This window comes from Leucopleurus acutus (genome assembly GCF_964270905.1).
Source record: "Leucopleurus acutus genome assembly, chromosome: 1".
Lineage (NCBI taxonomy): Eukaryota > Metazoa > Chordata > Mammalia > Artiodactyla > Delphinidae > Leucopleurus > Leucopleurus acutus.
The window spans coordinates 28,711,417-28,723,720 of NC_139142.1; the positions used below are offsets into that span (position 1 = coordinate 28,711,417).

A 12,304-nucleotide genomic window follows, 5' to 3' on the forward strand; every position below is an offset into this window, starting at 1 on the left:
ATATACATACAATGGAATATTACTCAGCCATAAGAAAGAATGAAATAATGCCATTTGCAGCAACATGGATGGACCCAGAGATTTTCATGCTAAGTGAAGAAGTCAGACAGGGAAAGACAAATACTATATGATATCACTTATATGTGGAATCTAAAAAAACGATACAAATGAACTTATTCACAAAACAGACTCACAGACATAGAAAATGTACTTACAGTTACCAGATGGTAAAGGGGAAGGGAGGGATAAATTAGGAGTTTGGAATTAACAGATGCACACTACTATGTATAAAATAGATATAGGACCTACTGTATAGCACAGGGAACTATTCAATATCTTGTAATAACCTGTAATGGAAAAGAATCTGAAAAGGAATATATATATAATATATATTATATATAACTGAATATATATATTATTTGATTCACTTAAAAGTGAGCATTCTTGCTGCTTTGTATAATGTTTATTCAAAATTATAGCTGTTACAATTCTTTAATGTCCTTAGTCTATATGATCTTTATGATCGATACCTCAGGTATTTTGCTACCTAAAGTCCAACAGTTTCCTAAATTGATTTTAATATGTTGGTTTTATGCATTTATTCAGTATTGGAAAGATAGGGGTAAAAATGAAAAATTCAATATATGAGCATTATAGGACTGTCCTGGGTCAGGCTGCTTGGGTTTGAGCATTCACTAGCTGAATGGTTTTGGGCAAGTTACTTAAACTCTCCATGCCTGTGTTTCGTAGGGCACTGGTTATTGTGCCCATGAATTACTACTGTTTCATCTTCATCCAGGGCCAAATGGTGGGAGATTCGGGTGGGGGGGGGGGAAGCAGAAAGGGGGGTGGAGGTGTTGGCCCACCTTCCTGGAATCACAGTCTCTTTAAACAGAGGACAGCCGCCTTTTCTCAGAGGTGTGTGGCTCTTGCAGGTTTCCCTTGCTGCTACCACCGACACCACCACGGAATTTCCTGGGGACTGGGGTGTGAAAGTTCAAAAAAAGATAAATAAAAGGGAGGGGGATTCCTATACTCTCTGAGGATAAGGAGTTACCTTACCTGGTCCTTGGGCCAGAGCTAGAGTGCTTTTCCCAGAGTTCTGTCTGTGCCATAGCACTCACTTGGATATCTGGCTGTGTAAAGTTCAGGCTGGAGGTACCAAAGGGGAGGAGGGGCAGGGAAGGTAAACTCCCTGCCAGTTCAGAAATACCTTGAATTCTGGTATTCTCTGATTCATCTTATACTCTTTACAGAGAACTCAAATAGGTGCTTCCATGTATTCTGTTCCGGTTTTATGGTTTCATTCAGAGGGTGGGACAGGGTAATGTATGTCTACTCCATCTTACCCAGAACCAGACTCTAAATTTCCTTTTAAAAGAGAACACTTGTGATATTGCCATCATCCTTTGTGCTTTCTAACCCAAGACTATTCCCATACTAAGGTACAATTTGAATAATATTACTACCTTGCAAAAACAAACCAAAAGAAGCTTTATTAGCTCTCCATTGCCTCTAGGATTAAGTACAGACTCATTTCAGTGTTCAAATTCCCCAGCTGCATATACCTCATATTCTTGCCAGACAGGAATATTTGCTGATATATAGTTATTCTATTCTACACCTATAGCTTTTGTTAAATTCTACCTGCCTAAAATAGGTTCCCAACCTTTCCAATACAGCTTCTTCAAGTTCTGCACATCTTCTAAAGCTCAGATGCACTCACTACCTTCTTAAAATTTTAGTTTTCTGCCCTGTTCTTATGTGCTTCCCATAAAAGGAGTATGTGATCTCTTCAGCCCTTGAGTAACTGTTTTTTTATTTGTACCTTTTCAACACATACACACACACACACACACACTTTATTTTAGGACTATTTTTATGTTTAGAGATACAGTAACTGTGTCTAGCATAGGCTGTTATGCCTCAGATCCAATAGATTCAGGTAACATTTAGTGCTTATCATGTACTTTTTTGCCTACTCCTCTATAACAGCTCTTGGAGACCTTTATTCTAAATCTCAGTCACATGAGGACACTGAGGGTAAGTAAAGTGACATTACCTTAACTCTTCTATAATGGCTGTGAGTTTCTTGAGTGCAGGAATTTTAATATTCAATTTTCTACCATGTAATATCTACCATATAGTAGCTACTCAGTAAACAGCAATAGCTGTAACTTTTCTCTTCTTTCTACAGTACCTTGGGCATGTAGAAGTTGATGAATCAAGAGGAATGCACATCTGTGAAGATGCTGTAAAAAGATTGAAAGCTGTATGTATTTGATGGTTGCCATTGTTGATCTATATGCTGTAAATATTTTCTCAAAAGATTTTGCTCAGTAAATTTTAGTGACCCACTATCCAGTAAGAACAGTATTTCTCTTAAGGCAAAATATGTGGGCTCATTAATAAAGAGCATTTCACGTTGTCCATCCAAAGGTGTAAGTTACAATGACCAACTTCTTCAATTTAGGCCAGACATTATCTAAAAGATACTTTTAATTCAGAACCCATATTAAGCAAGTGGTATGAATTCTTATAGATGAATAATATTCTAAAACCAGGATAAAACTATTACAGTTAGTCTTTTAACCTAACTGTGACAACTGGGTTATAAATTACTGATTTTAACTCTATAAGAAACAGCTTTCCAGGAAAAAGTATAAAATAGAGATATCTGTGTTGACAGCAGGTGAGGTTTACATTTTGGGGAGACTTAATTATCATTACTGCTACTCCCCAGTTTCCTTCTCTATACTCCTCTAACATAAACAATGTATTTCCCTGCCTTTTGCACAAACTTCAGCATACTTGAAATGGAGAGTCCTTTTCCAGGATAAATAATGTCTGTTTTGCCTATTATGCCATAGAACACATCCCAGGCACATGCCTGTGTATTTAATAAAAGGAGAGAATGAATTCAGAGTTCATAAAGGTTAAGATTAAAGTGTTAACTTCATATTTTGGATAGGTTTGAAGAATGTTTCTTAAATTCTGACAGCCCTCTTCACAACCTTCTCTCCAATGTGTGGCCTTTCCCCCCTTTGCTGTGAAAGCTTTAAGCATTACTTCTGCATGCCCTTGCCCCAGAACAGCATTAAATACTTGTTGCTTTGGGTTTGCTGGTATGGTGGGCTGCCACAAGTTTGGCTACTAATGAGTGCTTTTTTTCCCCCTCAATTTGCTTAATCAAAACTTTTCTGCTTCTTGGTACATTCTATATGACCTCTTACATACAGTTCCTCAATATAAAAGATACAAAGTCAAGGAAGCAACCAACTCAGAGAAGTGGATTATGTTTTCGAACAAATGTCTGAATCTATTATAGAAAGGAGAGGAGGAGAAAAATAACTGATTATGGTATGCAAAAAACTAAAAAACAAAACAATATATAGACACACATACATACCCTTTACTGCAGATTTTGGTCATTTAAATTCTTAAATGTTTGAAGCCCTTCTTAGTCTATCTGTGCTCTCCATTTAATCATCATTAATGTTAAAGGGACTTTATATAATAATTTATAGACTTGCCATGTCCACGTAAATATAGTCCCCAGTTAAATACAGCCTCAGATAATGCAGTTTTCCAGGAAATTTAAATTCAATCTCTTATTTAACAAAATAATTCTAAGTTCAGTAATAGAATAAGATTTTCTAAGAACATTTTAAAAAGTAATGCAATGATTTACCCTACTAGTCATTAAACATCATAATGCTAATAACTGAAAACAACAGATGAATCAGTGAATAGACTAGATAGACCTGAAACAAACCTTAAATAGTTATTAAAATCTTAGAGCCTACATAAACTTAACATTTGGAAGGTCACTGTGGAATGAGCCTTTGGAAAGTCTTAATTCAGCATATGGCTTCATGTTTACTCTCTAAATAAGGAAAAACTAGGGATGGTTTAAGTTTGCCCAGAAGATAATTAAGAAGTGGTATTTAGTTGTTTAATGAGCAGTCAGTCCTCTTCACTGTCTAGTTTTCTTTAACCTACTTTTAATTAGAAACCTCTCTTTATTACATAGGTAGTATATGTTCATTCTGTAAAATACAAATGAACAAAAACAGTACATAAAATCTCTTGCAGTCCCAGAGATAGCCACTATTCACTGTCTATTTTTATTTTTATTTATTTATTTATTTTTAATAAGGGCAGAGTGCCTGCCTCTATTTATTTATTTATTTATCTATCTGTCTATTTATTTATTTATTTATGGCTGCGTTGGGTCTTCATTGCTGTGCCTGGGCCCTCTCTAGTTGCGGCGAGCAGGGGCTACTCTTCGTTGTGGTGCGTGGGCTTCTCGTTGCAGTGGCTTCTCTTGTTGCAGAACATGGGCTCTAGGTGCACAGGCTTCCATAGTTGTGGCATGCGGGCTCTAGAGCACAGGCTCAGTAGTTGTGGCGCACGGGCTTAGTTGCTCCGCGGCATATGGGATCTTCCCATACCAGGGCTCGAACCTGTGTCCCCTGCATTGGCAGGCGGATTGTTAACCACTGAGCCACCAGGGAAGCCGTCTAGTTTTAAAACTGATTGTTTAGTTGAGTGAATTCTTTTATTTTACCTTTTGGTTTTAACCAAGGAAATTGTAAGCTATAAGCATGGTTATTTGAGATACAGGACTTATTTAAATAATAAAATTATCGAAAAAATAAGTTTTTATTTTTACTAGAAATCGGAACCAAACTGCTGTTTGAAAAATTATATCTATGCCTGGAACAGTGTCTGGCACATAGTAGCCACTCAAAAAATATTTCTGGAATAAATATACAGAAAACAATTCAGTCCTCAATATGGGGTCAAATTGAATTTCATAATAATCATCATAACAATGTTATATTTAAAGTTTATGAAACCCTTTTGCATATCTCTTAAAAATCCTTATTTCCCTGTGGTCTTTTACAACTAAATTGAAATTATGCATATTTGGATTGCTTTTCTGGACATACTTAAACTTTTGAACTTTGAAGGAAGATTGACCACTTCTGAACTTTTGATTCAAGAAGTTCTTTAAAATTTTTCAGACTAACCCTACCCAGGAGACTTGGAGCAAGTGTTGTATAATAATTTTGCACAGGCAAACAAGTATTTTTAAAAATAAGATTGAATTTTTGGGAGACTAGTGCCAATTTCCTATTTATTATACTCACTGGAACTTCCCCTTCTATTAATACCCTTTCTAATGCTGTATGAAAAAGGCTGCAGAAAGTTGGAAGTCTTCAGATGTTGTTCATCTCAGATCAATGTTAGTCCACAAAAATTCATGCTTTTTGTCTTCTTTTCATATTTTTACTATACAGAATTTTCTAGATGCCTTTTTCCCTTCTTTTAGCGAACATTCCTCTAACAAACATGTATAATCTACTGTGCCAGATGCTTATATTGTGCCAAAAGCTATGTGTCTGGAGATGTTTATTTTCATAGATGATAAATATTCCTCTTATCGTTTCAAATAAATAGAAGCAAATGTAAAAATGTACAGACTTACAGATTAAAGAAGAAATAGCATGTCTGGAACAAGTTTGAATGCCAAAAACGTTTTAAAATTTAAAGAATTATGTAGCTCAGATGTACCAGTTAAATAGGAAAACAAACATCTTAAACCTATCACTCAAATGATCTTTGAACTAAAAATGTAACATTCTAGCGCTTTTTAAATTTGTGCGGGCTTGAAGAAGCAGGATAATTTGCAAGTTTTTTTTTTTCCTTCCAAGTAGTCCCTTACAATTTAGGATTACTTTAACTTCAGTTAGAAGTTATCAGCATACTTAATATTTTCAAATGAAAAGATATTGTAACTAAACAACATATGCTTCTCAGAGCATAAATATGTTTAAATTTTTTTTACTTTATATGCATAAAGTTAGTTACAGTTATTTGCCATTCATTTACTTTGTGGCGTAATTTTACCAGTTAGCCACTTAGGGACTTAGATTGTATAGGATAAATGACAGAAATGACTATTGCCCATTTTCATTGCCTTAATGCAGAGTTAGTTGCAGGGGGAGGAGTACTGTCATTTATCAATCTATTTTGTAAAAAGTGTATTGGACCTTTGGTTATCTTGCTTGATACTGGTGCAAGATGCCTTTCCTTTTAAAATGTCTTTTCTTCCCATTGTCTCTGTGTTTCTCCCTCTCTGTCTTGGTTTTAGACTAGTTTCATTACACTACCAGTTTCTAATATGTTGATTTTTTATTTGCTATTTGATAAATTTGTTTTAATGTATGTTCTTGTTTTAGCAGGTAAAAGAATCATAATTTAATTTTTTTTAATTAATATTATTCTCTACTCTAATAACTGTCTTTTGATGCATTTTGCACGTCAACTTTTTTCATTAACATCTGAGGTCTTTTATAAATAGAAGGCAAACTCCATGTTTAACAGGAGCTTTTCTGGGAGCTAAATTAAATATTAACGAATCTCCTTCCCACATCTTCCTATCCCTAAAGAATGGTGAATCTTTTAACTTGGGCTGCATCTTTTAAAAGCTGGTGGTTACCTAAAAGTCTAACGAAACTAGGGTCACCAAACTTGGCAGCAGAAATAAGCTTAGTCTTATTGTTACAACTATCCCAATTACCTTATTATATTTCTAGCTTAAGTTCAAAACATTTTATGGAAATATTTGATGCTGTTTGTGATTTTCAAAACCTAGAGAAAAAACAAACCATTCAGTGTTTGAGAGTATTGAATGAGTTTTATGAGTCAAATTTCTGTAGAGTTGTCTTTTTCTAGACATTTATTCACTATTAATAATGGATTATAAAAGGTAAAGTCTTAAAGTATAGTTCAACCAAAACTAGAAAATGTTAAAGTTAAGCTAGCTTGGGTGAGTTAGAACTCATCTATTTTGCATAAGTTCTTCAGATTTTAAATGGTGGGCAGTTTTCAAGGTTTGTATATGCTTAAAAATTGGTGCTGGGACCACAGACAATTGTGTCTCTTTTACCTATGTAGTTTTAGAATTGTATAGTTATAACTGTCAGTACAAATTTCTTTCTTCTAAAACAGTAGCATTTAAAAAGAAAACAACCCTATTCTTCAAATTTTAGTTGTGGTTAACAGATGTGGTTTGGTTCTCAAATATATTAGTTTTCTCAGCTCCAGTGAAAGCATTGGCCATGTGTTCTTTATAGATGATTTATTCTGTGTTTGAAATAGAACATATCTATTATTTCCCCACAGTTGCTATGGAATTGATCAGCACACACATACATACAAACCTGTCCTAATGCATAAGTAAGAATTCTCAAAGTGGCATCTTGAACTCATCAAGAAAAAGTCTGACAAGGACCCTCCCTTCACACTCATAATTTAAGTGTAGCATTTTTTTAATGTTACTTTGTGATCATTTGAGTGTGGACTGGTTTTTTCATTGGTGACTTCCACATATTTGACCACTGATTTTAAATTGAAAAATGTATGTGAACCGATCAATTTACCACTCACTATTACGAAAATTTAAATGCAAATCTCACAAACCAGTATGTCCTAGTCTTTTTCTCTGCTGCCAAATTTGAATAATCTCTGTTTTAAAAGTCAGTAGAGAATGCTAAAGTAACTAGTTGCTCTGCATGGATACAGGTCCTGATTTCTTCTCTTTCTGCGGATTATTAGGCCATACAGTATGTTTCGCTGCATTTTCATGCACCCTTCCTTTTTCCCTGTCACTCCTGGTATGGATAACTCTTTAAAACTCTCACTCCCTTCCCCTTCTCCTACTTTGTCCTTCACCCAATCTCTGTATGTGCTTATTGCTGTGAAACCTTGGGACATTTAGCCCATACAATAATAGCGCTCAACCTGTCCCCCTGTTCCTCCAGGAAAGGAAGTTCTTCAAAGGCTTCTTTGGAAAAGTAAGTTTGATGCCACATTCATGCTTGCTTTATAAGGAGTTACACCCCTAGTATAGCACTGACACATTTTTTGAAAAAGAAGTACAGCTTTGGTTTCTTTGTAATACAGAAATTGATTTGACTAAATATGTAAATTAATGAATTGGAAAGCTATCTATGATATTACCTGTGTGTCTGTTGATACTAAATCTGATGATTCCTAGGAAAATCCAATAAATAAATCAAGTAGGTTAAAAAAGAATTGCTTCCTCAAGACTAGGTGTTAAAATAAATTTAATTTGATCTTGCAAAATTGTTCATATTAGCATATTTGTTGAGTTTTTTAACAAGTTTTACTTAGTGTTCAATATTGACAGAGAAGTGGGAAGAAATACTAAATTCAAGTGAAAATTAAATGTATCCCAAATTTTACATTCATTGCTATTACTTTTTTTCAATCCAAGTTAAATTTCAGATGAAGTAAGTGAAAGTACATAAACTTATCTTTGAAGATCCTGTGCTCTTTAACCTGGGATGGTAACCTAAGAAAAACTGTCTTAATTAGTAGTCTACCAAGTGTCTGTCATATGTGGAATGTTCTTTATGTAGATACTTTTCAAAGAATGCTTGTTCAAATTTCCTTAGAATTAAGAATATATAGGATGGGACTTCCCTGGTGGCACAGTGGTTAAGAATCCACCTGCCAAAGCAGGAGACATGGGTTCGATCCCTGGTCCAGGAAGGTCCCACATGCTGCGGAGCAACTAAGCCCGTGTACCACAACTACTGAAGCCCATGCGCCTAAAGCCCGTGCTCTGCAACAAGAGAAGCCACTGCAATGAGAAGCCTGCGCGCCGCAACGAAAAGTAGCCCTCACTCAACGCAACTATAGAAAGCCCGCGTGCAGCAACAAAGATCCAACACAACCAAAAATAAAATAAATAAAAATTTAAAGAAAAAAAATATATATATAGGGCTTCCCTAGTGGCGCAGTGGTTGGAGTCCGCCTGCCGATGCGGGGGACGCAGATTCGTGCCCCGGTCCGGGAGGATCTCGCATACTGCGGAGCGACTGGGCCCGTGAGCCATGGCCGCTGAGCCTGCGCGTCCGGAGCCTGTGCTCCGCAACGGGAGAGGCCACAACAGTGAGAGGCCCGCGTACCGCAAAAAAAAAAAAGTGTATGTGTGTATATATATATATATGATGACAGTACAGAATGTATTTATCTGTATTATAGATAAATACATTTCTAACATTTTTGTGTCTAAGCTTATCATTGTCTAGTTTTGAGTAAGTGCTACAAAATAAGTCAGACTGAGAGAGTATAAGAAAAAACTACTGTCATTGTATAACTGAGTGTACATTACTAAAAGTTTATGTGAATATAAAAATCCCATCACAGTTCGTTTTTCACTGGGTGGTTTTGTTACTTTAAAGAACGATTTCTTTTTCCTGACCCTGCCATATGCCACGTGAGATCTTAGTTCCCTGACCAGGGATCAAACCCATGCTCCCTGTAGTGGAAGCTCGGAGTCTTAACTGCTGGACCTCCAGGGAAGTCCCTAAAGAACAATTTTGAAAAATTATTAGGGCTTCCCTGGTGGCGCAGTGGTTGAGAGTCCGCCTGCCGATGCAGGAGACATGGGTTCGTGCCCTCGTCCGGGAAAATCCCACATGCCACGGAGCGGCTGGGCCCGTGAGCCATGCCCGCTGAGCCTGCGCGTCAACGGGAGAGGCCACAACAGTGAGAGGCCCGCGTATCGCAAAAAAAAATTATTAGTTTCCACTTTCTTCTCAATTAAATATTTTAGTTGTAACCCTTTTTTTTTTTTTTTCACATGTTCTGGTTTAGGTCACCTTTATATTAATGTAAACAAATTTGAAGGATTTTAGATTGAATGGTTTAATTCAGTAACTTCTGTCAATCTGAAATAAAAAGTCATATAATTTACCCACACATGTCACAATAAAATCTTTTAGTAGATATTTTGAGCCTGAGTCAAAGGTCCGTAGAATGTGGGATCTATAACTAGAAAGAATAAATCCTATAGACATTTGCATCATTATAAATAGACACTATAATTGTTAAGCAGATTTTTTTGGTGGAGCATTTATTCTTTCCTAAATAGAATTTCTCAAAGCAATTTCACATCACCCCAGTTAAAATACAATTCTAATTATCTTCTAAGTGATCAGTTTTTAATATATCTACTTTAGTAAAAGTCTTTCTTGTCCATGAAGGCTAGATAGAGAAAGCTAAAGGAGAAAATATTGATTTGGTTTATAGAAAAAACATGTTAAAGTATATTTTTTAAAAGGTTATAACATGATGTTAAAGAACAAAGATAGCTCTCACTTGAGAATCACCTCCAAGGTGGCAATATTCATTGCTATAAATAATGGGGTCATTGTGCATCTACAGTGTCACCAAACTGGGTCACACTGTGCTTCTTAGCTGTTTTCACTGCATTTTGCTACATGGCAAATCCATACGGTATGAGAAAGAAAACTATGAATTATCTCACTTAATCCTTACAGTAACCCTGAAATTATTATTTTCCCGTTTTACAGTGAGAAAACTAAAGTTTACAGAGGTTAAGGGACCTGCCTGAATCCACAGATACAATAAGTGGTAGAATCTAGGATTTGAACCCAGATAATCTGATTCCAGAGTCTACACTCTTAATCACTATGCTATAAAATCACTCAGTTTTCAGATTATTTACAAGCAAAGTTTAAAAGATTTAACCTTAACCTTAACCTTAAAAGATGCTAGTTAAGAAACTCATTTTTACTTTCTAACTTTCTTCTTTAAAGGTAGTAAATTTTTTTAAATTTATTTATTTATTCGTTTTGGCTGTGCTGGGTCTTAATTGCGGCATGCGGGATCTTTAGTTTTGGCATGCAGACTTCTTAGTTGCGGCATGCCTGCGGGATCTAGTTCCCGACCAGGGAATGTACCCGGGCCCCCTGCACTGGGAACGCTGAGTCTTACCCACTGGACCACCAGGGAAGTCCCTAAAGGTAGTAATTTAATTTTGGACTTTTGTCTCTTGTCAGTTTACTTTGTTACTAGTTAATGCTTTAAAGAATATTTTTCAGTGGTTCAGACTAACATTTTATTTATTTAGAGATGTTTAAACCATACTAGTGAGATTTTCTTAAAAGATACTAATTGATCCCATAATGTGAACAAACATGAACCTCAGAATTTTTTTCTTCCAGTTTTATTGAGATGTAATTGGCATACAGCACTGTATAAGTTTAAGGTGCACCACATAATGATTTGACTTCATATATCATGAAATGATTACTGCAGTAAGTTTAATGAACAACTCTCATCTCACAGAGATACAATGCAGAATTCTTATGTTATTGTGGGGAGAATTCTTTTTATGGCCAGGCAATTTTATTCTTATGTACAATTTTTTTTAATTACAGTAAGTCATTCAAAGAGTTTGGAAAATCAAGGGAGAAAAAACCATCACCTGTAACTTTCCAGAAATGTGCTTAATTTTAAGTGAAAAACTTTTCTTTAATTTGGAGCCTTTTAAACCTTTCAAGTTGGCATCATTCAACTCACATTCACACTAATCTACAAGAAGTAGTCTGGTGAAAGAGATTTGGTTTGTTGAGTTTGCTAGGTCAATTATGTTTTGATGAAAGCTAAAAATGAACCTCATAGGGAGTTTTTATCTAGTAGAGTTCCTCATAAATTTTGATACTTTCTTAGCCTTCTTATCATGTATGGTTTAATGGTCCACGATAAAGAGAACAACAGTTATCAAGTGTTTCCATCAAACACATTTGGAGAAAAGTAGGTAGATGGGAGAATTATTAGCCCTGATTCTGAATTTGTAAATCATGGCCAGGAGAACTGCTGCTGCTTTTCCCTAAGTTGCGTCCTGGACCTGTTCTATTCCTGTCAGGGGCCTGACCTCCCTGTTCCTCCAGCAAATGGGAGCAGTACCTTCAGAAGCTTTAGCAGTGAGGAACAGATAAACCTGGGTGTGTTATGGGGCTGTATTATTAACCCGTTGTAAGATTACACACATCTTAGAAGGAAAAAAACCCCTGAGGCTCTGAAATACCTTTTTCTAAACTTAGCTACATTAAATTGATCATTTTTTTAGGAAAGTCAAGAATGTACTCAGCTTTTTAGGAAGTATTACATACAGCTTCTAGTGTATTTGGCCATACTCGGCAAATATTTTATTACCAAGCAATTACGTGACACTTAACGTTTGAAAAGGATATTAAAAGTTTAATATATTTGAGGAAACTCATGAGCTAAGTAATCTATATTACCATTTTATGAGGAACTGACTGAACACAGAGATATAAAATCTTTTCAGGCCACCCCATTAGGTCTCTTTTTAAAGCCATTGTATTAGAAAAACTCAGTTCAGTCTACCTCCTGTGAGTCTTTCTCCTGGGTGTGTCCTTTACTACTGACACAA

The 12,304-nt window shown here is 35.7% G+C and overlaps 1 protein-coding gene across 9 annotated transcripts in view; it reads left to right on the plus strand.

The window, feature by feature from the left end:
• NUMB (NUMB endocytic adaptor protein) overlaps nucleotides 1–12,304 on the plus strand; it is a 179,769-nt gene that overhangs the window by 139,479 nt on the left and 27,986 nt on the right. For 7 of the 9 annotated variants that reach the window (XM_082864348.1, XM_082864354.1, XM_082864352.1 and 4 more), the window contains 2 exons: nucleotides 2,198–2,272; nucleotides 7,833–7,865. In XM_082864348.1, coding sequence (XP_082720474.1) covers nucleotides 2,198–2,272; nucleotides 7,833–7,865 — 108 coding nt within the window. The remainder of the gene's footprint in view (nucleotides 1–2,197; nucleotides 2,273–7,832; nucleotides 7,866–12,304) is intronic. The other 2 variants (XM_082864353.1, XM_082864355.1) reach the window with 1 other exon arrangement.